The sequence below is a fragment of the Parambassis ranga genome, chromosome 1, assembly GCF_900634625.1.
Source record: "Parambassis ranga chromosome 1, fParRan2.1, whole genome shotgun sequence".
In the NCBI taxonomy this organism is placed as follows: Eukaryota; Metazoa; Chordata; class Actinopteri; family Ambassidae; genus Parambassis; species Parambassis ranga.
This window is the reverse complement of record NC_041022.1, coordinates 15,963,046-15,989,871: the sequence shown is the minus strand read 5'-3', so window position 1 is coordinate 15,989,871 and position 26,826 is coordinate 15,963,046. Positions and strand designations below refer to the sequence as shown.

Here is a 26,826-nt window from a genome sequence, read left to right as displayed (position 1 = left end):
TTTGCCCTTTTTATTTTTAAAAACCTTACCTTCTATGTGAAGTAGAAAATGTCTTTTTGAGCGTCCAATAAAGGTCCCATTTTTTACAAAATTGTGCAATCTAATCCATGCAAATAAGAAGCAGATTCCAAAAAATTACATTTATATTTGACAGTTTAAAGTGTACATACATCCAAACCTTTGAAATGTCACAAAGTGAAAAAGCCATAGAAATCTAACAGTTGGCACATTAAGATATACTGTCAGCTGTAGATGAAATATTTGTTTTTACATAACGCACTTGTTTTTTCAGGACTTGATCAACAAACCAGAAAGATGTATAGTTCATATTTTTCAAGTTTCACCAGGGACTAATAATACCTTTAGTTCTACTTTGATATGTGCGCAGTAGTTTTGCATCTGATTTCATCCACATGAAAGAACAAAAAAAAAGTAAAAAAAAAGAAAGTCTAAAATATAATTTACACTCCCTTTCAATGCACCACAGTGGTACTGGCAGAAGTGGGCAGGTATACTGCAGGCCTGTTAAAGCACAACAGGGGAAAAAAATCACATTATCATTCAATGAGGTCAGATTCAACTAGCATTCAATCCATTTGGCTCTACTCTACAAAAACATGAACATGGTGAATTATAGTCATAAAAAACTTGGTAAACTTTCTATTTTTAAAGGAGGAACATAAAAAATTATTTTATGAAATTTAAACATGGTTGCCATTCACTCATAGGTTAATTGCATTTACTAAAGCCGCATGCATTTGCAAACACTGGATAAAGAGTAATATTTTACAACTTGGCAACAAAGTGGATATTTATGTTAACTGGCTTCTACGTGGATTCGTGATTCTGAAGTGGCTGCAGTAAAGGCACAAACCTACAGTACAGTACTGTAAAAACTAACCATCACAGATCAGTAAAACTCAGGTACATTCTCTGCATGTGGGCCCTAAGCACCGACATCTTCTGCTGTCCACAGGTTATACTGGGCTCTCTTCAGTGCTGCACAAGTTGGGCATCAAAGGCACAGTGGTGGAGGAGACTATCAAAGTCTTTTTTTTATTAGGGGAAAGGTGTCATGGGTGGAGCAGGATCCAAATTTAGACCTCAGAGCTGTCTGAACCACCCCACATGCTCGCTGGGCCTTGACTGTAGCCACCATAAGCAGAAGAAGAGGAGGTGGTGTAAGGGGGGAACTGGGCCTTCTTGTCCCGTTTCTTACGTCGCAGGAGCAGAATGACAATGGTGGTGATAAGGCAGATGAGGAGGATCAGACCTGCAATACCTACCAACATGGGTATAGTGGAGGTATCTGCAGGATCTCTCCCTGAACTCTCCAGCAGGGGGCGCTCCAAGACAGGGTCACGGTTAGGGGACCAGGGCTGACGTTGGTTGACCACCACACGGTCGGTTCTGTCCAGAGCAATGTGCTGGATGTTCGTTCCTCGGTTGTTCTCAATACCGATGTCTTCGGCCAGAGTGGGAGCAGAGAAGGCGGGGGCAGCACGGCGGTGGCGAGCGGCCACATTGGAAGTGTTGGGCTGCTCCATAGAGGAGACACTGTGATGGAGGTACTCCACACTGCGCTTGCCAATGTTGCGGTTGGCATTCTCTCTGGAGCGGACAGTGTAGATGGTGTGGATGAACCATTCTCGACCAGCAGCCACCTGAAAAAGAAATGTTTAATCACCTTTTCTCTTTGTGTATGTGTTTCTAAACAGAGAATTTTACAGACCTGGAAGAGTGGAGAGGAGGAGAGGGTGAAGCCATCTGAGCCTGGCTGCTTGACCAACGGCAGAGCTCCAGGTGTGTCTTGGGCCAGTGTAGCTTTAAATGCAACATCACCAAATTTGGAAGCTTGAGTCTCTGGTTGGGCCTTATCCTGCAGGAACAATGCACACCAAAATCAGCAAATAAAAAATGACTCTTTCAAGAGGCTAATAACCTTTGGAATTCATTGCAGCATACCAGGATCTTGAATCTGTAAAGCAGAGAAGGAGCATCTGCCAGGCAGCCATACTCCTTGTTAGTGGGGTTGTATTTAGGAACATAACCATCAGCTCCAGTGCAAAGAAAGACTTTCTCAATGCTGCAGGAAAAGGAGTCTCCCAGGTTCTGGACTGGGTCCACCATCACACGCCCAAAAATCGCAGAGCCTGCAGCACAGGTGTATGAAAAGTGAGATTTCTTCCAGGGCTCAGATAAAATTTTATTGAACAACGCTAGATGGCAGTGTTGGAGTACCTTCTGAAAAAGCAGCATCAGTCCCTTCTCCAAAACCCATGGAGCCATCAGACAACCACAACTCCTTCTTGGAGAGCAGGAACATCTGAGTGTTGAGGCTGAACTCAGCTGCCACTGGGTCACTCACCTGGAAGAGGGGTCATGGAACAGATAAGAACTGACTACTCCATATGTGTGTTAGTAATACATATGCATAATGTCCTATAAGAGGGATTTAAAGCCTTCACATCATAACTTGCAGCCAGGATATGAGCTCTAACCTGTTGGAAGCGAATGTCCATGTCAAAAGTAAGTGGCTCTCTTGGGTGGCAGACAGGAGGGATGCTAAACTCTCCGTTGGGTGATGCGATGCAGGGGACCAACTTCACTGTGTAGGTGCCAGAGTAGTCGCGCACCTGGAGGTCAGACAGACACATAAGAAGTTAAGCTTTGTCCTTGGTCCAACACATGGACGGTGATTGTTTATGTAGTGATGACTCACAGCAAAGTCTGAGACAAAACTCCACTGCTGCATGGGCTGGTTGTATGTCGGCTCAGTCCTAACCAAGGCGAGAGTGAACGTCAGCCCTGGGTGGTCAGCACAAATCACCATAGAGGACACGCTGGTTCCTGAAAACAAACATGCACATGGTCATAAATCTTTACAGCTGCATTCGTTCAACTTAAACTAGCAACTGTGTCTACCTACTTATTTATAGAGTGACCTTTCACATTGTTTGTACCACTCACTGCCTAACTGTAAATGCTGCAGGGTCATTTTGACATTTGCTGAAATGACCTCTGGCACTTTCACACAGGAAGACCCCAGAGGTGGAACTCCAGAAATAGATAAAGAGAAGATGTGGGCCACAGGGTAATCTAATAGGAGGCTGCTTGTATAGAATGACCCTGCGGGATGGGTTTGGGGTGTGTATCTATGTGTGAGGGCGCCACTCTAGTACCTGGATGAGACATAACAAACTGTCCCCTGAAGCGGGCCTCAGTCTTGAAGTTGACCACAAGACGGCCCTCCTCATTTATGCGCATGCTGGTGGGGTACATTGCTCCTATGAGAACAGAGGACAACTTTTATTAACAAGAGTAAGTTTTCCCTATGTAAGCACTAGCAGGGAGCATCACTGAGTGAGGACAAACCTTGTAGTTCAGCTTCAGGTGGACTACCAATACCATCCTGCCACAGAATTGCTGTATCATACACAAAGGTAAGTTTGAGCTCTGACTGCAGGTCAAAGTGCTGCCAGCCTCCAACAGCCACCGGAGAGTGGAAAACGTAGGACACAAAGAGAGGAGCACGGAGGGTGACATATGACTGGACCAGGTTCAGCACCTATGAAAATAGGAAAATGGACTTTTTCAAGGACGATAAAGAAAAAAATATGAAGGTATATTTAGCTCAAATATTTGTCTCCAGAAGCAATTCTGAACTGGATGCAAAATAATTGCTCCTGGCAAGCTGACCATTTATCCTCAGGGGTTACTGCAGTTCTATCTTCCTTACCTGTCCATCAGTGCCTATAGATCCCCCACAGTCATTCAGCAGCTCTGACATGTCGTAGTAGCTGGTGAACTCCCAGAGGCAGGCCTCTAAGTTGAGGTTCCTGTAGAAGCGCAGTGAGTTGGCTGAACGCATGATGGGGCTGTACTGGTAGGGTGAAGTCTCCCCGATGATTTCAGGGTTCTTTGTTGCATCTGTGATGAAGCCATGGCCGGTTTGGATCTCATTGAAGTCCAGCAGGTTGGAGCAGCGGTGGTTACCCACACGTGTGCCATCCGGGCTCAGGGTGAGCTCAAAGTTGGACAGAGGTCTTGTAGAGATCACTGGCAACATGCCTGTTCAGAGAGGGAAGCTTTTTCCTGTGAGATGATTACACAATAATGACCACGTATCAAAAAGGGCCAACAAGATTCGCTCCTCACCATCCATGTGAGGCATGCTGACAGTCAGCTTGATGAGGTTGGGGAAGTCTGGATCATCGGGGCCTGTGTAGCGGATCTTGGCAGAGAAAGGTTCAGCTCCGACAGTACCTGGGACACGGGGCTGACACATACCTGCAAAGAGTTTAAGTTAGTACATTTACGCCTAAAATATGTCTGCACATGTTACTAAAGACCCCTCAGCCTTCCACTCACCCTCGTCTCTGCTGATCACAACAATGGGACTGGACAGCTCAAGGCCAGCATCCCCATTGGCATTGAAGGCTCTTGCTGCACACTGGATCCTGGAACCGGCTTGGAAGTAGATTGAATCTAAGGTGATAGATTTGGTGTTGGTGAAGAAAGTGTTAGTGTCCACCTCCCTCATGGGACTGGTCACTCCATCGGGTCCTGTGGGAGCGCTGACCAGCCAGCGGTACTGAGTGAGGGTGTCATTGATGTGCTCAGCCGAACAGATGGAGCCTGTTTTATCAAAGTCATGGTACTTAGGGTTGCAGGCCTGGAGATGAAGGAAAATAAGCATTATTGAATGTTATAATGCCAATAAGGTAAATGTGTGGTTTGTTTTTTAAGGTTTAAAACAGCATCACACTCACCGTGACACACACAACAGGGTATCCATTGGGTGGGTGAGGTCTGTCTTTGGTTTTAGCGGTGTCATCATACATGAGCAGAGAAACCACCAGAGGAACTGCAGGGAAGGTAACATCCGCTACACTGTCCATCTCCTCAATATACACAATGGCCTTGTTCATCTAGCAAAAAAGAAAGACATGAGCTGGTGATCAACATTAAAAACTGAACCACAAATTAGAACATGTATAAGAGTGTGGTCAAAAAATTAACACAATCATAACAAAAACATGCAATTTCTGTGCAATTTATGACATGGAAACAGCATTTATGGAGTGTTTATTACACTAGAATTAGATGACAAAATAAAAAAGTACATTAATACAGACCAGGTGATTTACAACTTTTGCATGGCAGCTAAATTTTGTATTGCTTAGTTTCAAACACTGTATGAAGAAGCAATATTATTTTTGTTCTTGAATGCCTTTGTTTAAGACAATGCACTGTGTTCACCTGTCACTAAAGTATTGTATTTGGAATATTTCAGTGAAGCCAAAGAAAATTTGTTTTCTTGATGGATATGCCATTGAAACATGTATTTTCATGAAATACCACAAAAGAATTTTGCAGCAGAAAACCTCTTTCTGTCACATGAGCTGTTCATGCCTGATGTAGTGTACATGGGTAGAATGTCACAGTTCTGTTTATAGGGTTGTGTTCTGTTTGGCTCGGCGGGGACATTCCCCTCAGCATCACATTCCAGGGGGAAAAGCTTTTTATAAGACTGTGGTTGAGGCGTGCTGACAGCATTGCCAGCTGCTGTCTGCTTATTTTAACACGGGCTGACATGACAGGGCTCATGTGTAGATCTGCAATACTGTACTGTGCACATACAGGTCTTGCTCGCCACTGTGAGCTTGTTAATGTGTGTCTTTCAGCTCATATCTCACCTGTATTTCAGCCACCATGTTGTCGTCCGGCTTCAGGTGTACAGTGAAAGCCTCTCTCATCTCTCTCTGTCCGTCATACAGGATCTCAATCTCCACAAAGTGCTCCTTCTCACCTGCCTTGAACTCCACATCTGAGAAACAGGCAGCAAGACCAATCAGAACAGGAATTCTCTTGTGACTTCAGAGCCTCTAAAGCGGGTTCTTACCCTCCGACAGCGGGTTATAGTCCTCTCCAGAGGTCGCCGAGCCATCCTTAGTGTGCACTCTCACCACTGAGACCTTCGAAGTGTCTCCATGACGCAGAATAGGGATCTTTACTGTTGCTATGTCACCTTTCACCTGGGGTTCACGCACACTGTACTTGATCTCAGAGAAGCGGATGATTGGCTCTAGAAGAAAAAGCAAACATCTTTAATCCTTTTTCTCTTGTTGTATACACTATCTGCTTCCATCCACCACGTACTGTCTTTCTCATCGGTGACGGTCACCAGCGCTTCTTTTTGCTCTCCGATAGAGGCTCCATATGGAGACTTGCTCTTAGGAGTTCCAAGCACCAAGCGGAACTCTTCATCCTCTTCATGGACGGAGTCATCCATCAGGGTGACCACACATTGCTTCTCACTCTCACCTGGGGAGGAAATGAAGGATGCAGAGATTATAATCCACAGGAGAAGCTTGTAAAAAAGCACATGAGAGAGCAAGAGGGAGTAAAAGAATGTCACACCTGGTAGGAATGTGATGACTGATGCATCAGTATTGGGCCTCTCGCTGTAGTCCATCATGACCTGAGCAGAGCCTTGGCGAGTGTAGCAGCGCACCGTGGATCTGAGGCTGATGTCTCCACTGCGATACACTGTGGCTTTCACCTCACCATCCGACTCATCCACCTTGTAGCTTCCTTCTTTGAACTGAACCTTTGGCACTAAAAAGACAATAGTCTGTCAGTGTTTTCCTTTTGTTTTGTTTTATTTGCTTTACCTTTGCATTTAGACTGAGCTGATGTGAAGAAACTGATAATAGCATGGTTTTTCCGATCAAAACTCACAGTCAGTAAAAGTATCGTTGATGGTGATGATTGCCTTGCTTGGTTCTCCTAACACAGCGTTCATGGGCATCCGTAAAACAAGGTCAAAGGTCTCAGGCCCCTCCAGCTCTGGCTGACCTAGATCATCCAGGATGGTCACTCTGAATGTCTGCATCGTCACTCCAGGAGCAAAGTCCAGATTGCGGCTAATTCCAACGTAGTCTAATCCAGCTGGTACATGAAGAAGAAGAAGAAGAAGACACTGAGTTACACTGTGATTTAATATGATGAAGAATATCACTGATTTTGTTATAAATCATTGATTCTACCTTCTGCAGACACAGGGTCGCTCTTCCTGGAGCGGACAGTGACGGTAGCAGTCTTGGATAGGTCAGTCCCTGTCCTCCAGACCTTCACCTCAACATAGCCTGAGCTCTCATCCACAACATACTCTGGCTCTCCAAAGTACAGTGATGGCTCTGTGAGAATAGGAGGTTACAAAAGATTAGCTTAGTTTGTCTCATTTTATAAGATTATTTTTAAATGATAATGTTTCCAAACAACAAAAAGAATCCTGAACTAATCTCACCAGCACATTTCTTTTTCTCTAAACAAGGCTTTTAGGAGAAAACAACACAAGCTTTTCTTTCTAAATGTCTGGAATAAATTCTGAATATTCAGGCTACGTATTTTGTAGCTTTAGAATCCGGTTCAAGGACAGTTTGGCATGAATAGTTGAGCAATGTCCTCATTTGTGACTCAGCACAGGAAGAGAGCTGTCATCCATCTTCTTTCAGTCCTCTCCCCCACTTATCTAAATCCAGACAGCTCTGTCTGAACTCAACGCCAGAGGGCTGAGGATAAACCTGAGAGAATAAGGCATGCAGTTGTATGTGCACACCGAATGATGCATAAGTGCAGGGATGTTCCAGGTTTCTGATGATAGAGAGACTGATAAGGAGCGTGGTAAAAGGAGGGGGGGGTTAAGACACAGAGGCAACCGTCCACCGTCGCAGCGGCAAAGGCCAAGAATTCAGACCCTTGGAAGACATTGTCAATTCATCTCTCTACACTTCTGTATAAAGTGTGTTTTCATCACACCGTGTCCAGCCAGTCCTTTTCAGAGTTTACCCGATAGACGAGCAGGTTCAGGACTTCAATTTTTCAGTAAGAACAGATGCAAAAAATTCAAAATTGGATACGTGCTTAATGAGCTAACAAGATTTGGATCGTCAGATTTTGAGGATTTTTTTTTGAGAACAATGGGGTTACAAATGTTGTAACCTGTTGCCCTTTTGGGATTTCTCATTTCTGGATCACATGAATTAAAGAACAGAAAGAGACTGTGATGACATCCTGGTTGGAGCCATGTCTTTAGGCATACTTTAGTATGTACTGAGGACATGAGCAGTTTGCATGTAAAGTGATAGGTAATATGTGTATTATATGTATGTGATTCAAAGGCTGAGTCTAGCCTTAAGTATACAGATATACTTTTAAGTTGGTGCTCACAGTGATGGACAGCTGATGCTAAGGGAAGGATTTCTGGCACGCTTTCATGGCCTTTCAGCTTCTATTTAGCGCTGAGGCAGGGTGAGAAGGGGAAACGAGTGCCAACATGGCCACCCCAAGATCAGTGGGAGGAAGAGCCAGACAAATACAGTAACAATAGAGACTCTATGTTGGCAAGGGTCCAAACCACCAAGTTTACTCAGGCAGGCAGATGGTTTTACAGACACTGAACCAGATTTATGGTGTGGTGTTACTTCAGGACCCACCAAGACGTGGGACCACAATAGAGGTTCACACTGAGGAGTCCTCTCTTGTCTTTTCACATGTCTGGGAATGCATGCTGATTATTTCTAAATAAAGTTCATTTGTACACCAAGCAAGTGGAGGAAATTAGCTTTATGTCAAAGCTGAGTGAAGCCAAAATGTGACAACACAAAAAGTGTTGTGTGACAATGGTAAGAAAGGATATAAATTGTCAAAATGTTCTTCAGACAGTTGGTCTAAATTAAAAATAAAACTAGCAGGTTTGTGGACAGCATTAAAAACTGCATTTCCACTCAAGTTTAAGAGCTGAGGGACAGAGCAAAAACATGCCAGTCATTTGGATTCCCTGCACAGTCCTCCCCCTCTCTGCACCACCTGCCTTTTGGTTCCTGCAGACAAAGGGATGCCCTCTGTGTCCCCCTGAGCTCTGCTGAATGCCAATGAGTACAGGGGTCGCTCGAAGAGCACTGGGAGGTTTTAAGTCCTTTTATCTGTCAGACAACAGCCCAGCATATCATCCACTGAGGTCACCGCTCTCTGGCTCGACACCTGTCTATTGTCATCTTGTATCTTACACTCAGACAGGCAGAGCGTGGGGAAGCAGAGTGTGTAAGCAGAGCCGTCTGACTCCGGGCCCGACATGAGGAAGGCAATGGACCTGAAAATACTGTAAGGCCATTGAGGCAAGCACAGCATCCAGGGATTTTCCTCTGGTGACGGTGGTGTCTGTGCACCTTTGGTGGATTAATGGTGTGTAGATACCAAAATGGAAGCATCAAAGGCAGCCTGAGCAGCAGGATCACACACACCTGCTCTACTCTGTAGCCCTGCATGGCACATGATGCCACCCATCTGTAACCAATCATAAATCCACGACAAAGGCCAAAGAAAGAAACAGCTTTAGAGTTTCTATATATATTATTGATGATGCAAATATATATGTTAGAGAGCACTGATTGATATATTGGTACAAAACGATTTTTTTTAATACACCAAGGCAGCCAGCACTGAGCTCTGTAGCATTGAACACTGATGAAACAACTGAGATTCTTTCCACTTACCATCATCGCTGTCTGCCAAAATAGTGACTTTGGTGGTTGGGAAATTGGCGCCCAGCTGGCCGCCCATGGGCATACTGAGGCTGACATTAAAGCTCTCCTCTTCCTCATACAGAGAGTCATCGATGATAATGATGCGGCAGAGTTTTTCTCGCTCATCTTTATCAAACCGCAGCACACTGGTGTGGTCCTCGGGACGGGTGATGTAGTCAGAGTAGGACAGGACAGTGCTGGGTATGGTGCCAGTGGCAGTGCCTGGGGAAATATGGAAGCAGAGAGAGAGAGAGAGAGAGAGAGAGAGGAGGATTATTTATACATTATGTTTAGTATTTTAGACTCATTGTTGTCAGCTCTGAAGTTCCTCTAGTCTTTTCTTTATTGTTCTATATCATCCTACCTTGCTGAGTGTAACAGACCACCATAAGCTCCTGGCTGGCATCTCCTGAGCGTCTGACTGGCACTAACAGCTCTCCAATGTCCTCCTCTATCTTGAATTCTGCTTGAGGGATGAAGACGGTGGATTCTGTTTTGGAGGAAAATCAGTAGGATCACATGTTTAACAATCTAGTCGACATTTATAGTGGTTCAACGTTTCACAAATGACTCCTGATAACTACCATCTCCAGGATCCACGATCTCCACTGTTGCAGTGTCAGGAAACTCTAGCACTGCCATGACTGGGTCTGAGAGCTGTATCTCAAAGGTTTCTGAGGTTTCAAACTCCTGGTCTGTGAAGATCTTCACTCTCCAGGTTGCTGTGGTTTGGCCTGGATTGAACTGGACCTGCTTCTGGGCTTTGCCTCGGAAATCCTTTTCCTTTTCAGCCGTGCCATCCTTAGTTGCAATACCTGTGGGAGAGGGGCGAGTAGAGCTTTAAATTTTAGTCTCCTGACAGTAATATTGCAGCTGAGTGCTTCTGTAGTGCTCAGTCTGAATGTGTAACATTATCCACAGTTGTGCATGTTCCTTTATGCATCTCTTACATCTTTACAGAGGCACATGTAGATGGTAACACATGTGGTTATAAATCTTTTGCAGGCAAGTGTTTGATGCAGCCAAACAGACTGTCATGTAACATTTCATCGTGACCTTTACTGTGAAAGGATATATGTGCTTTCAAATGAGTCGCTTTCACAGACAAGAGCAGAAATGGAGCAGCAGCCAAACAAGAAGACAGAAGCCATGCTTCTTTAGGGTTGACATTTAACATTTTTTTTGTTTGTCATAAAGGATGCTTGGAAAGTAAAGAGGTATATTCATGTTTTGTTGCTGGTTTGCCCTTTAAAATGACACACTGACAACAATACATCATCGTTAAATTGTCAGTTTAATAAGGGCATATAATGTCATCATCCTAAAGCAAAAAGCACATCACCCAGTACCTGAAGGTTATTTCATTCAGTTCATCAATCGCTTACTGATAAAGGAGGTTTCTCCCAGGTAGCCTCTGCGCTTCAGTGTCACCTCAAGGAACTTGGCATCCTCATCCACCAGGTAGTATTCCCTCTCCAGAGAGATCCAGGCCCAGTTGAGCCGGAAAGGCTGAGGTTTGAGTTTGTTTCCACCTAAAAAGAGGAAAAAAAGGAGCTTAACACACCAGCAACTCATTCAAAACTCCTTTCTAGTGCACAATAATCTATTTTGTTCATTTATTAAGGAGTCAGTGAGGCATATGAACTGCAATCTGCTGCATGGACGAGGATAAAAGGAATCAGAGGAACATTTTAATTTTGTGAGGGAAACATGATAACTTAAAACCAGGGCATCCCTTAAACCTCGCTGCACTTGGCCTGTCGTCTTATTTTCACTTTATGATCATGAGTTAACACTTCTTTCTGAAAAAGGAAGCCGATACTTCTGGAACAAAACAAAAACATTTGATATGACATATCTAAAGCTCAGAGTCTTATAGCATCCAGTCCTTAATCCACACTATCTCATGACTCGCGTAATCCCTTTAAGTGTCAGCTCGGGTTTGGTCATTGACTTGACACTGGCTGCTTTAGAGATATTTAAGAGGTTCTACTACATAAGCTGAATATTCTTCTTTAAAAACAGCCTAATGTCTTCTCCTTTAGCGAGAGGAGCCCGGTGACCTGTGACTTGTGATGTGAAATGGGTCAGACACTCTCAGTGGATTCTTTGGATCAGGACGGCCTGTCTCTCTTCAGTTTTTGCACGGCTGGTCACTCTGACAGCAGCCCTGTTGACCTTACTCTGTTACAGATGCTTAAATGGGACATAACTGAGCCAGATGAAACACAAAGCAGTTTTGTTGTTGTTTTATAAAAAGAAAACTATTTTTTTATTTTCTGAGGCTTTAAATCACAGGGCGAGGTAGGCCTGTCAAAGGAGCATGGATAAAAAAAGCAAACAGTGAACAATGGAAAAGATCCTCCGCTTGTCCTCATAATAAACCAGCATTGAGCTCAGTTTTGCCTCAGTGAAGAAGAAAGAGGCTGCAGTTTTTTATGCTATGTGGCTGAGGAGAATGAAAACACTGGGGGGGCATTCAAAATGGAAAGGGGGCTACTTCCTCAAACCTACATGTCAACACCGGTCAAACAGAATTAGACTCAACAAGAGGGAGAAACCACAATAAGTAGATTTTCTGAAAAAAATTAAAATACTGGATTGTATCTCTGTAGGAACTAATTATTTGGAACAGTAAACACAGGGATCATCCTCCATTTTGTCAAGAGTCAGCGGTAGGAGTTCTACTGCTCTTGTAAAGCCAAGCGAGTGGAGTGGCAGAGCCCGGTGGGCAACCAAGCTCCATGCTCAGGTTTCCTGCAGTCATGGCTAAAAATACAGGAAACAGGCATCATGTCTGCTTATGCTCACCTCAAATTCTTTAAGTGTTGAGTTTTGCTGTCATTAGTGTATATGATCGATTTAACCAATAAACTTCTTCAGCACTCAAGCAGGAATCAAATCTTTGTGGTCCACTAGAAAATGGCCTCCTTCCAGTTATAAGAACTTCAGTTATAAGATTGTTTCTGTGCTGGAGAAAGTGTGTCCTGGCAGCCGGCCATAGTGGAGAAGCTGGTATGTAAGCTCGGAGCCGATATGAGGAGAAGCTTAGTTAGTGGCTATCATCGAGGATTATCAAATGAACACTGCCAAGACAAAAAGCTGCCTCTGTTTTGGCATGGAACAATCAGGCAGCTCTTGACTTCTGCTTCACTACAAGGAAGACAACAATGAGGCTCTTATAAGTCACAGCAGAACATGGCTACTTGTTTGATTTCCTTTTTACAGGCTGCTGAAAACATACACATAAAATATAAATCAACTCTGGACTGCAGGGAGGACAGTTCAGTGCTCTGATGCTTACTACAGAGCCATGCTGTTGAATGTTTGGCATTGCTGAAAGGCCTGCCATCAAAAACCCTGACATAATGGATGGATGGCAGCATATGCTCTAAAATCAGTATGTAATATCATTCTTGCATAAATGGTGCCTTCATAAACACATCATAAAATGTTTTTTGTGAATTTAAAAAAATGAGCCCTGGCTAAAGTTGTGTATCTTTAGTACTCGGCCACTGACTTGAGAAAAGGTTAAACTTAGCAGTGACTGATTGGGAAAAAAATCCTGATGAAATGTTACCTTTGAGTGTCCCTCACAGTGCTACCTGATATGTACATGTGAACAGGTGTAATGTGACATATGAAATGATGTCATGTGGATACGTCAGCTGAGCCCTTTTTGTGACACCAGCTGATTGTCTGCTCAGCTTTGTTTAAGTGCTATATCCTAAGGTCAACAATAAATGTTCACTTTTCTTATTATTAGGAAATGACCTACAGTACTGAATGCATTACAGTACTAGCAGCACTGAGGAGATGGTTAAATGAAGGAAACATTGTCCTAGACCTGTCCCCTCAGTGGCCTGGTTTCACTGTGTGGTCAACAGGTGGTTTTGCTTTTGTTTTACAAGTGCTACAGGTGGTTATTTTCATCCAGAATAACTGTCAGAGATCCTGTGCCCTCCTGAAGAATTTAATTCACTATTTACTCACGCCAAGCCCCACACTGACATAACATAATCTCTGGAGGAGGAAAAACAAGCAGAACTGAACAGAAAAACAAAGATCTCCCCCAGTCTTTGTCAGCTCGTCTCTCTCTCTCTCTCGTTCTTCCCGCCAGACTCCCAGATTATGTGGAGCAGAGTGACAGCTGTACTCCTCCCCCCTCCATGTTCTCCTTCCTCCCTGTGTCGGCTTTGTTCGCTGAGGGGATGGACAACTGAGAGGGACAGCAGGCCACAGTCTGGGTGGGCCAGATCTACCAGCGTGGCGTTCTTCTCTGCCTGCCTCCACATTGTTCACAGCAGTGTGGAAAAGAGGGGAATCTCCCTTCTCTGGCTTCTTTTGAACATGCTGTCAGGCACTGAGGTCGGAGCCGGTATGAGCCAAAATAGCTCCTCAGACATCATTTTTAGACTGATGGGCTAATTTATTACAATTTTTATGACACTTATACTATATTAGACTGGCTATCAAATCCAATACACACAGTAGCTGCCTGGCTCAGCTCACATTTCCATTAGCTTTTCAAACTGACAATCATCATAATTTCTGCTGGGATGAAAACTTTTATAGGCTGCGTGTTGTTCCAAATGCGCCTGTTAGCAGCTATTTAATGCTTCAGTGTGATTGATGCTATTCGCTGGCACAGCAAGGCAAGGAATATTATGGAGGTATGGGAATGTTTTTCACTTTTAGGGTCAGACCGAGTTGGTGCAGAATTTAGGTACAAATAAAGAAGAATGACTCAGCAAATAAGATCCAAAGTATCCCATGTCAGGAAAGAAGCATCATACCATATACAGGATATTACAGCCACAGATTTTCCCTTCACCGGCGTCCTCTGACAGCACATTCTTCATCGGCTCATATTTACACAGCAGCACCTCCTGCACCATACATAGATGCAGAGGGATTGTGGGTCAGGCCGGAGATATCATCAGAGAGCAGGAAGGAAGGTCAATATGAAGCTTTGACATTGAGCAGCATGATGCAAGGATCAGGCAACCGTCTAAGAATATCCACATCAAGTGACAAGCATCACCATTATTGCATTTCTCCATCAATCATCCTGTTCATATAAATACTTCCAGAAGTTCCTGTCAGCTATGCTCAGTATTTAGACATTACAGTTTATAAGGCATTAAATCATGGAGATGTCAAACAGACACATTTGATTTTGATTCTTGTTCCTAAACAAAATACATATATATGTATTAAAAAATAGCAACTTCATCCATACCCTTCTGCTTTCCAAGGCACTCTGCATAATACACTGTATTATAACTGTAATTATCCTTCCGGATGGACGGAGCATGTGCCGCAAATCAACATGTCAAAGTGTCCACATTGCTGCTTCTGTGAGATGTTGCAAAATAATCTGACAGGTCCTGAGAGCCACATCCTCTTTGACCCCCGCTTGCCACACTTGGCAGCATATTGGCACAGATGCTTGCAACATCTAATGAAATCTTATAGCATAACGAACAAGCTTCCAGCAGTCCGTGTCTTTCAACAAAATATTATGCAGAATGATGAATAAAAGTGCAAGAAAGGAAGCATGCAGCTAATACATTTTGCATGGTGGAACTCAGGACTAAAGGCCAGAATGCTAACATGCTATGCAGTGACAGGTCCAGAAAGTATAATGTAAACCATTTTTCCTATATTGTGCTCTGTTCAGCCTGCAAGCATGAGTGTTACATAATCAGAAACAACCAATCCAACCAAAAAAGTAAACATGGGCAACGTGGTACACAAGAATTTGGGGTGACATAATAGGTCACCTGCCCCTGTTTCTTTGAGCTCAACTGTCGATATGTCTTATGACAGCCTTCTGTTTATGGTGATCGAAAACAGCAAGTCAGCATTATGTGACACTCCACAATCCACAGCAATAATGGCCTCCATCTATGAATGAACAAACCTGTCTCAGCAGCATGAGTAAGTTTTTAAAACTTTGAAAAATGGTGTCATTAGTTCATTTGTGTCTTGCAGATAATTAATCATAGGTACATTTCTCTCAGACCAAATTGCTGCATGCATTGATCGACTCTTTCCTCTCTATAGCAACCTCTCTGTAGTGTGGCTAAAAATTAAAGGACCGGTACAAGTAACTCAATGACAGCTTGGCTAGTGGTAGCAACAGCTTTGCCATATGAGAGTAGATAAGAATAACCGCTATAGCCATACATCATAACCCCACCCCACCCCAGCAGCCCACCCAACACCATAAATCAATGCTGAGGAAAAAGGATAAAGAGAGAAATAGATGCAGAGAACAAGGTGACACCACAAGGCAGTGAAAGGGGTAGGGTTAAAGCCTGAGAGGAAAAAAATGGAGAGGAGGTAAGTAGAAGAACACACTAAAGAAAGACAATCATAATACCCTAAAGGGTTCTTGGAGAAGGGTATGGCAGGAAAGTGAGAACAGGGTGGGGTGTGGTGGAGGAGGGCTGAGAGGCCTCAGCTTCTTCAAGTCACAGGGGGGGCTAAACTATGGCACCATTAGCCAGTAAATCTCTGGGTGACTGTTGACACGAGTGTCATGTAAGATCCCAAAACACAGATAGGAAGTAGGGGTGTAAGATGGTCCTGTCAGTTGGCTTGCTGTCCCACTGTATTGAACACTTACTGTTCTAAAGGAAATCAGACAAATTCTGTTTGTTTTTGGTATTTAAAGCTCTTCTTTCCCTTCACTTTGGCTCGGTATCATTACAACCTTTAGGGAAGGGCCCCTGCAGAGCAGGCACCTCCACAGTGGATGTCTACAGGTTATCGGGCTATCTGAGATTGGGTTGAATTTCCATGGAGCTGGAAGTGAAGTGACCACAGACTTTGAAAGGGGATCCCACTGGAGCCTTCCCTCTCACGTACACACCTGTCTGCTCGGGATACCACTTCACTTCCAGGCCCTGCTCTGTCTGTGGCCCTGGAGTCTGGAGTCTCTGAGGAAGTGCATTCCTCTCCCCAGCTCTGAATGATCACATAACACCAAGCCCATCAGGGTCTGAGATCCCTCTGCAGAGCTGGAAGTCTATATTGTTGCCATTGGAAAAAGCACAGAGGCCAATACAACTTATATGTAAATACTTGTCTCTTTCCTCCTTTACATTTTAAAGCTCCGAATATATACAGTATATATATATATATTTTATATATCTATATCTATTTTTTATATCTACCAGGGGCTTCATATTTACCAATTAAAATGGCATTTTAAAATGTCACACTAAAATGTAAAAGTCACTGACAGACATTTCAGCACGTTGGAGTGTTTCTTTACTTAGCCTGTGGCTTGCTGGTCTGATGGACAAGGATATATGCGAGCTGTGTATCCACTTGTAAAAACAAGTATTTATTGCTGCAGTATCCCACTTTGTGAATGGCTGTAGGCAGTTTGTGACCTGGTCACTTTGCATGCATGTTTTGCTTTTCCAATAGAGTTTCATCAGATAGAGAATGAGCCGCCCTGAACTACAGTTTGTGTTTGAGGTCACTGCCGATATTTGAAACATCTAACCCCTTTAACACAATCAAACAACCACCAAAGGTATTTGTTTTAAACTGAAATTAGCACATACATGTGGATTTTTTTTGGCATACCATTGTAGACTACTCCTATACTCACAGAGTCTAGGAGAACTTTGGAACCAGCATACCAACATCGACCCATACAGACTCGTCTTTCAGGATGAGGGAAAAATAATTCTCCTGCTGAGTCCATTAATCACTAACCTCACTCAAAGCAGTTTCATTTCTGAGATAAGAGTCTCACAAGCTCAAGCAACAGACAAATACTGCTGCATTCCTCACCTGCAGTAAATGTCAGTAGCAGATTTAGAAGGTATATTGTAATCGTAAATTACAGGTTCAATGTTGTTTATTCTTGTAAGTATATGAAATATACAGAGAAACTACAAAAACTAAGCAAAACAGCTACACAAATGTTCTCATTTTACCAGAAAGAGCTCTGAGTGTGAACTGAGTGTACACACCTGACCTTTCACACTTGCATAATTACGACCCCCTTACTTCAGCTGTGACAGGCCACACACAAACACACAGACACACGCTGCATCTTTAAGTCTCCTCTTGTCCTGCATCTGCAAACGCACACACCTGCAGTAATGTATGTACATGCAACAGCATGCAACATTTGAGCCTATTGGGCTTACAGAGGTATGCCAACACTTCTCCATGAGGATATGTTAATGACCAGAGTGACCCACTTATAGAGAAGCATCACAGCAGTGCATGCAGAGGCAGGTATGTTGTAGAGGCTAAAGCAGCTCCTCATATCAGTGTGTCTGAGGGGTATTTCTGGCTGTGAAGAAGTCACACTAAAACTGTGCACGTCATAAGAGCTTATTTAGCTAAACTGCTTCAATATTGGAAGGCTGTGTCGAAGATTAACCTGTTCTCATCTACCTATTTTTTGCTATCCTTGCCTAATTTGCATACCCAAAAGAAAAAGCTTATAACAGGAGAACTGTAAGGCCAATCTGCCTGGGAGAGACAGTTTTGAAAGATAATTCATTCTAGTTTCTGAAAAAAATAAATATAAAAGTGTGAGTAGAGCACATCTTAAACTTCTTATTTTGGTGCTCGAAAATAATGTAATATATTTAAAAAAGCCTGACAAAGAGATGCTTGACAGTTGTCAGTTGAAATTATACACAGGTCTTCTACTTCTTGTCAACCACACCTGTACAAAATTTCACAGTGCTGTGTCGAAGATTAAAAAATGATTTCAGTTTATAATGGAGGTTTAAAACAACAAGTGGCCACTATTCAGATCAATTACAGGATTATAAAATAAGTCACTCAATCCACATTTTGAACCTTGTTTTATGAAAAATGTTGCTACTAGAGGCCAGCTTAAGTGACTTATCTCGGGTGCAAATCTCTTCTGACCCAGAGCTTTGCTTTCCCACACAAACAGCTCAGCTACTTAGATTTATTAGCAGATAGCCTGACCATCAGCCCGCTCTCTGTCTGCATGCTCCTGCATGTCCAGGGGGACGCCACCTCCCCTGAGGAGTCACTTCTTCTTCAACACTTCACATTTGTGATTCTCCAGCTGGCTCATCTTGCTCTTATCTGTTATCTGAGCGATCCTTTCCCGGATGTGTCTGGGTATTTGTGTTTCTGAGAGTGTGTGTGATTGGATATGTTAACTGGAGAATCTTCATGTTTTGAACATTGTGGTGTGAGCCGTTTTAAGTCCCAGTATGCACCCCTGCACCTGGTTCAGCTGAGGTGTCTGGAAGCTCAAACAAAGTGGGAAAGCAAACAGAAACAGGAGTGTTGAGCTAATTGAAGACCTCCTGTTCCTGTCCTGTGTTTAAACGCACACTTAAAGAGAGAAATGCTTTGCTTCAGGCAGCTTGTTCCGTCACAAATAAGAACTATAAATATAACAATATATCTAATAAATTATCAGACTGAGGGCAAGAGTTAGGCAGCAGGAATTCAGACGAGGCCAAATGGCAGCTGCTGACTAAACAATTATAATTTGTCAAAATCGTTATGGTTTTTGTGCCTTCTGATGGTGAGGTCATCACTGACATGACCCTCAGTTCAGCACAGTTATAGGCCAAACTTTCCCTGCAGCATTGGTTGCATTTCTAAATCTTGTTTTGAATTTTTACAGGCAATACTAAAATAGCAAAGGCCACCTGTTGCAATTTTTATTGCTTTGCATTTGCTAAATTTGCAATGCAGTACATGTGAAGCTATGGTCGAGGCAGAGGTGACAATCCACAGGGATTATACATCACACTGTACCTTATCATCATCATGTCTGTGCAGTGCATGTGGAATTCAGTTAAGAGGATTCTTTAGGATAAACAGCCCTGTTTGTCAGGTTGTACTTGTAAACTGTACACTGTCATGGTGTACTTAGCTTTAGTTGTTAACATGTTTTTAGATGATGATGCAGCAGGCGTCGTAAAGAAAAATGTCATGTATCTGACATGATAAATATTTTTTTTGTATTTTTAGCTTTAAATTTAGTTTTGGTACATTTGCAAGTGGTAAAAACTGGGACCTATTTCCCATCTTTATGTGACAGGGGTTGAGTGATTTGAGTGCCTCTGTCAAGTACCAGAGTAAGAAGAGGAAGGTAGGGAAACCTTTGAGGAAATGATCCCTTTCTCTTCTTACACTTCAAACATTTGGGAGCACTAACAGAACACTACAAAGCATTAAATACTTGTGTGTGGGTTTGATTCTTAGAGGAAAGCATGAAGTGAATATCTTATTATGCATATCTATACGCATTTCACATTGACACTTAAAGCAGATGATGAAAGGTGACATTTAGAAGCTCTGAGAAACACCCTTAAGCAAAGGACCCCATTGTTCAATTGACAATAAAGTTTAGAGCATACGATAGTCTTTCACTTTTACCCGCAGTTAGTGTTTGGCTTAAGTCCCCTTTTGACCCCTGTCCTTTAAACCTGCTGCCCTTTCCAGTGGGGCAAACAGAGGCAGTGCCTCTGTACTGGGTGTCAGTCATGGCCAACTGCCTTAAGTCTTTGTGATGCAAACACTAGGGTGATTGACACAGAGCAGGAAGTTTTAATTTTAAGCAGCTATTAAAAGGCAGATAAAGCTTCAGGCAAATGATTCCTCAGTAATGGGCACCAGGTTTGGTGTCACCTCACACAACTATTAACTATAAGAGGGTTCTTACCGTTGTCCTCAACCATGAAATAGAAGAGATCACTGGTGGAATTGCTCCCATCCAACAGCACATAACAGATCTTCATGTCATTGATATCAGCTGTTGGTAAGACAAATATAGAGAGATGGAGAAACAGTAAGATATTTGTGACGACTAAGCCACTTTTACAAGGTTTTAGTTACAGCCCTCAGGCCGAAGGTAAAGTGATATGGAGCTGCAGTGGATGTGTGTTTGAAAGCAATCAGGATTTAAACCAGTCCAAAGAGGACTTTAGTGACAAACATCTCCTATTATAGAGTTATCTATAGCTGTTATCTATAGACATTTTAATTTTCATATTCTATCCTCATTTAAAAACATCTTATAACTGAATACTAGATTCTGATTGCTGCTATATATAAAACAAACCATTTGCTATGGACACAGTTATCATCAGTGGGTAGGGTCATGTAAATTATCAAGTAAAACTACATAGAAAGATTTAATTGTGTAACATTAGCTTACCTTGTGTAAAGGTCTTGATGCTGTCATTGCCCAGTGCAGTGTTAATAAGGAAGCCGTGCAGCGGAGGTTCAGACACTGTGTACTTCAGGACTCGTTGGGTACTGTCTCTGTCCTCTGCTCGAAGGACCTTGCTGGTGATCAGGAACCCCAGGTGTCCGGTTTGGAGGACCCTTAGGGAGGCAGCCGCCTTGTTTACAACTATCTGGGGCACGCCGTTGTCCACTGTGTTGATGTGAATGGTCATCATTTGTGGCTTGCGTGTCTCATACACAGTGTCAGGAAAGATGTAAAAGTCAGTATGTGTGCCATCTGTGACAGTGAAGGAGAAACTGTCTTCATCGGTCTCTGTGCCGTCGTGCTTGTAGCTGATAAGGTTCTCATTCAGGTCCTGCTTAGTGAAGGTGGTGATTGGTTGAGTATTGTTGAACAGCAGCTGACCGTGCACAGGGACCTGGGTGACTATGAAACGTAACAGGTTGTCAGGAGTGTCACGATCTTCAGCTGTCAACTCAAACGGTGTGATGAGCTTGGTTTCTCCCTCTTCCACAATCAGCTTGTTTATCATTAAGACTGGTTTCTTGTTATCTACATCAGTGATGGACACTCTGAAGGTTCGGAACACTGGATTATAACCATCAGTCACCTCAAACTCAAAGCTGTCCATCTTCATCTCATCATCAGAGGTGTGGATGTAGTAGACCTTGTTGCCTGCTAGCTGCAGTTGGGTAAAAGTAGAAATAGGAACACCTGGGTGATCAGTACTTTCTAAGTGTCCTCTGCTAGGTGCTCTTGTGATGCTAAAGCGGAGGAATTCATCAGGACTATTGATGTCAGTGGTGCTGAGGAGGTCTGTGGTTAGAGTGACTCTCCCGCCTTCTTTGAGAGCCACACCTTTGTTGATAACATCTGGAAAAACCATGTCAATGCTTCCAATATTTATGTAAAAGTAACGATCGATAAGTGGATTGATGCCATCTGTGACGTCAAATTTCAGCAGGTCACGGATTCCCTCCTGGCCTGTGTGCACGTATTGGATGAGCTGTTTGTCAATCTCATCCTGTGTGAAATTCATTCCCAGCGTGATGTTTCCCAGGACGTCGCCATACTTGCTGATGCGCTGCAGGTAACCTTGGCCGGGGCCATATCTCACCACATATGTTAGCTCTTTGTCTTCAGAGTCAAGATCTGTTGCTTTTAAGACCTTGTTACTTATGACTTTTGTCTCTCCAATCTCAACATCAAGACCGTCATTTATAGCCATTCTCGGCGTCTCATCATCAACAGGAATAACCATGATGAGGACAGTTTTTTCAACCTTGTGCTTCCCATCAGAGAGCCTGATTTCAAAGCTGTCCTCTTTGGTCTCAGAGTCATCGTGTTCATAGACGATGTTGGATGCTTCTTTAATTTGCTCCAAGTCAAATGTCTCCACGTGGACCGTGCCTGAGCTGAGCTGCTGAACTATTGTACCATGCTTGGGATTTTTGATGATCTCAAAGTGCAGCTCGTCCCCAGGGATGTCAGCATCAGCTGCGTTAAGAATCGGTGTATCAATGACAAGACTCATGCCCTCCATCACCACAAACTCACGGATAAAAATCTCAGGCTTCTCGTCATTGGCTGGAATGATGATGATGGGAAAGAAGTGGCGTTCAGAGAAGTTAATACCGTCTGAGCAGCGGAAAGTGAAACGATCTTCCACAGGTTCAACTCCTTTGTGGATGCTTTGGACGTAGTAGATGTGTCCAATGGCGATATCTTTAATAGTGAAGGCAGTGATGGCTGTCCCTGCCCTTGATTTTTCCGAGCCTGCGGCTGGGGAGATGTTCTCCACATAACCAGAGGTTGGTTGGACGATGATAGTGCACAAGATGTCATCGTTGTTGGTGTCAGCATCCTCAGCTTGAATATGATCCAGAGTGATAACATTTTTCTCCCCCTCCACTACAACAAACTGCTCTCCAACACTGACAATAGGTGGAATGCTGTCAACAGGAAGGATGGTGACATGAACGGTCACACCTTGAACCTTGTTGCCACCGACGACCCACTGATCAGACATGTCAGACAGAGTCAGGTTGAAGGAGTCGTGTTCTTTTACTGGACCTATTTCACCGGATGTGTGCGCATAAACCACCAACCCATTAATAATGTCCTCCTGAGTAAACCTCTCAGCAGAAGCACCATTAACCAGAATTTCTCCCAGTCTGGGAGGTTCCTCAACAATAAAAGTAAGCATGAGGTCATCGGTGTCTTCATCACGGCCCTGAATGACATTACTTGTGATCTCTGTCGCTCCATTTTCCAGGACATCAATGGAGGCCCCAAGCAGGCCGGCTGGGAGCATAATTGTAGGGGTCTCGTCATCAACCGGTTCAATAGTGATCTTAATGCTAATAGGCACCTCATGGAATCCATCGCTTACAGCGAGTTTGATGACATCACTGAGAGATTCCTCTCCTCCATGGATGTAAGTCATGCGGCCATTTGCAATGTCTTCAAGCACAAATGTTTCACTGCTTGACATGCCGATCCCCAAATACTGCAGCTGCCCATATCGAGGAGTCTGCGTCACTTTGAAGTTGATATTCTCATCATCTGTGTCTGTGTCAGTGGCATGCAGTTCTTTCCTGGTGATAACATATGTACTTCTTTCCATCAGGGTGAACCCTGTGTTGGTGATGACTGGGGGTTTGTTGTCAACTGGCTGCAGGAAAATGGTGAATAGACCATCTACTGTGTTTCCGGCTGTGTCTTCCACAACGAATGTGAACTGAGCCACCTTTGGAGTGATGCCCAGTTCCTGGTCTGGAGGCTTGTAAGCTATTTTGTGGTGATTAACCTGGGCTTGTGTAAACTCTGTAATTACAGTGTCAGGGTTGTCAGTCTGGACAATTTCACCCAAGGGTGCTGGATTGTTCTCATCCGTGTCAGTTGGGGGTTTAGTGATGGTGTACTTTAGGTCTCTGTCATCTGAATCTAGATCAGTATAACACAAGAATTTCTTCCTGAAGTATGTAAGCTCATATTCCTGGACAGTCATGTGAAGGGTGGTTCCTGGCAAGAGCTCTGGAGAAAGGTCATCAACAGGATGGATTTTGATGGTGAACATGTGTTCGCCTGATTGATTAGGTGGGTCATTGTCATCCTGCACCCGGAACACAAAATGATCAATCACAGTGGTTGTGCTGTGGGGTCCAATGTGACGATAGAACAACTTTCCATCCAGAATATCCTGCTGAAACCATTCAGTCACCACCTGCTCAAACATCTCATCTGTCTCACTGAACTTCCACAGAGTTTGGTCAGCTGGAGGTTCTACTTGCCTGAGCAGGAGCTCTCCTACAGTGGAGTATGGTGCTTCTATAATAAACTTAATAGTGGAGTCTTCTGAATCAATATCAGTAGCACTGAGGATGAAGGGAGAGATCTGCATAACTTCATTCTTGAACAGCACCAGGCCGGTGTTAGCATTAATAATAGGAGGCTCATCATCAGTGGGAGCGATTGTGATGGGGAACAAAAATTCCACTTCATTACTACCGTCAGTCATTCTAAAAATAATGTTGTCACTGTAGGTGTCGCTGCCATCATGCTGGTACACAACAATGCCAGCATCCAAGTCAACAGGTGTAAAGAACTTCGTGCGTGTGCCCAGCACGGTCAGGTCTCCATGTTTTAAGCCATCGACAACTGTGATTCTCACATCCTCCAGGTTATCCTCATCACTAATCTCTAAATTCTGGGAGCTGGAGAGAGCTCGGGACTGCCCTTCAAACAATAGCTGCCCTGTATTTTTGGTTGCAACAGGAGCCAAAGTATTCATAGGCTTCACCACAATCATGAAAGCAAATGGTTCTGACACTGAACCGTCGGTATCTACAATTTCAAACTCTAGCTGGAAAATCCGCTCTTGCTGCGAGTCCTCGGAGGGAGGCTTATAGGCTATTTTGAGATCTTTGATGTCTCTCTGATAGAAAGAGGTGATAGGCAGGTTCTGATCATCTGTACTGATAATATAACCCTGCTCAGGGTTCAGGGGCGATGTAATATTGAAGATTAAATCATCTGGGTCAGATTCAACATCTTCAGCAGCCAGCATGTCGCTTGTAATAGCTGTCATCACAAACTGATCAACCTCCATCATCATCATGGCTACAAAGCTGGGTTTAGGAGCCGCGTTCTCTGTACCCTCTCTGATTCTAACCATCATCTGGAAATGCTCTTGCATTATGGTGTTGCCTTCATTATCCTGCAGCTCTACCATCAGTGGAATATAATCTCTGTTCGGTGAATTGGTTTTAGCAGTGTGTTTGTAGCGGATACCCAGTTTCACAAACTCATCACAGTCAACCATGTGGCCATTGGCGGGGTTATTCAAAAGAGTGCCATACCTGGGAAGACCTCCAGCGCCGACCAGAGAAGTGATCTTACATTGTGTGACACCATCCTCAAAGGAAAACTCCAGAGCCTTTTTGTCAATAGGACTGCTGTCTCCATTCAGCTTTTCAACATTAATGGGCATAATCCTGGTGACGATCTCAAGCTGCTGGAAAACCACCTCCACTTCCAGCATGAATGGCACTATAACTGTGTCCGTGTGGGAGTCATAACGGAGCTGCAGCTTCACACGGTCCTTACTGGGGCTGCGAGATCCAAAATGAGTGTATTTCACTTCTTCTGGCCCAAAGGAACATGGAAACTTTTTAGGGGTCAGCATTCCAGGTTTCTGGGCCAGTGGGTCATTGTCCAGAACGGTGATGTGGCAGCGGTCACCAGGTTGCACTTCTGTTACCAGGTCATTCACAGGGTCCAGAAACACAGACCTCCCAAAAGGAACCCTGATGCCATTGTTAGCAATGATGATATCATCTTCATTAGGTCCAGACTTGTGGTAAAAGAGGTGAGATTGATGAAATGGCTCTGCATGCACTGAGGGAAAACAGCAGCTGAGAAGAAAAGTCACGAGCAGACATCTTAAAAATGCCCAAAGTTGGGAACGTTGCAGACAACCAGCCATATCCACTGCTAGTTGCCTTGCAATTTATTGAACAAGTCAGCTGCAGCAGATTCTTCTCCTGCGTAAAGAAAAAAAAACTTGTCTGTGATGGTTTTGGCCTGAACTGTCCTCCTCGTGGCTCTCTGTTTCTGTGTGGCCACACAGAGACACAAGTGTGGTGAATGCTGCAGAGCTGCGCAGGTAATAATGAAACAGTAGACAGTGACAGGCAGTGGCTCCTCCTCCCTTCAGAGCAGGGAGGGAGCCTCCGGCCCCCATGGCTAATTTAAGACAGATCATTGGACAAGGCTGTGAAAGTGCTGCTCCAACCAACACTTTGGCTGCCCTTCTACTCTTCCCTCACTGAAAAAAGGGTAGTGGCAGAGAGATAAGACCTCAGGCAAAAAATAATTCAATCTTTTTTAGTGAAATCTGTGTAAACAAAAACATTTAATGTCTCTAGATGATCATTAGTTTGACAACTTCTGTATGATGGATTTTACTGTTTCATAGTTTTATAAAGTAATAAGATTTTTATTAAGTTCAATATTTTAGATTTATTTAAGTTTACTTTACTCATTACTACTTTAATATGTGGATTAAAAGTTACTCTGAAAACTTCCTTATGTTCTAAATGAAATGTTCATAAAAATAAGCTAAAGTCTATGAGTCAAGGTCAAATCTGGCATTCTAGCTCTGCTTTACTGCCTTATTACACAAGAAAACCATTCTGCAGTGTGTAACTTTTAACTAATGCAAAGTGAAATACAGGACAACCAATAACCAAAATAAAAAAAAAGTTTGCTTAATCTATAATCTGTGTGAAATGATGATGATGATGATGATGATGATGATGATGATGATGATGATGATGATGATGTGAAGACACCTGTGTTCTGTTCACGTCGGTGAACAGTGCCTTTAAGGTCATGACTCCTCCTCGGCTCCGGAGTGGTGTCTGGCATCAGCTGGTGAGACAGGTGTGTAAGGACACTGTTTGATGTCTCTCTCTCTCTCACACACACACAATGAAAACACAACAC

At 43.5% G+C, this 26,826-nt stretch overlaps 1 protein-coding gene across 6 annotated transcripts; it reads right to left on the bottom strand.

Annotated features, from left to right (window-relative positions):
- Nucleotides 1-371: 371 nt before the first annotated feature.
- On the bottom strand, nt 372-25,804 carry frem3 (Fras1 related extracellular matrix 3). Of its 6 annotated transcripts, none has more exons than XM_028403457.1 (25): nt 20,785-25,804; nt 20,290-20,379; nt 10,976-11,122; nt 10,175-10,405; nt 9,955-10,080; nt 9,561-9,812; nt 7,053-7,202; nt 6,745-6,954; nt 6,424-6,621; nt 6,163-6,327; nt 5,906-6,088; nt 5,700-5,830; nt 4,773-4,931; nt 4,372-4,675; nt 4,159-4,290; nt 3,740-4,071; nt 3,376-3,568; nt 3,318-3,332; nt 3,183-3,284; nt 2,723-2,850; nt 2,502-2,636; nt 2,242-2,368; nt 1,966-2,153; nt 1,733-1,879; nt 372-1,664 (listed from the first exon to the last, which is right to left on the bottom strand). In XM_028403457.1, the coding sequence occupies exons 1-25, from the start codon at nt 25,802-25,804 to the stop codon at nt 1,098-1,100; spliced, it is 9,432 nt and encodes a 3,143-aa protein (XP_028259258.1). In that variant the 3' UTR covers nt 372-1,097. The 6 variants fall into 6 exon arrangements, with proteins under 6 accessions (XP_028259258.1, XP_028259250.1, XP_028259241.1 ...); XM_028403449.1 differs by lacking the exon at nt 3,318-3,332 and adding an exon at nt 2,917-2,928 and having other exon boundaries at nt 3,183-3,287; XM_028403440.1 differs by lacking the exon at nt 3,318-3,332 and adding an exon at nt 2,904-2,921 and having other exon boundaries at nt 3,183-3,287.
- Between the last annotated feature and the right edge of the window lie 1,022 nt (nt 25,805-26,826).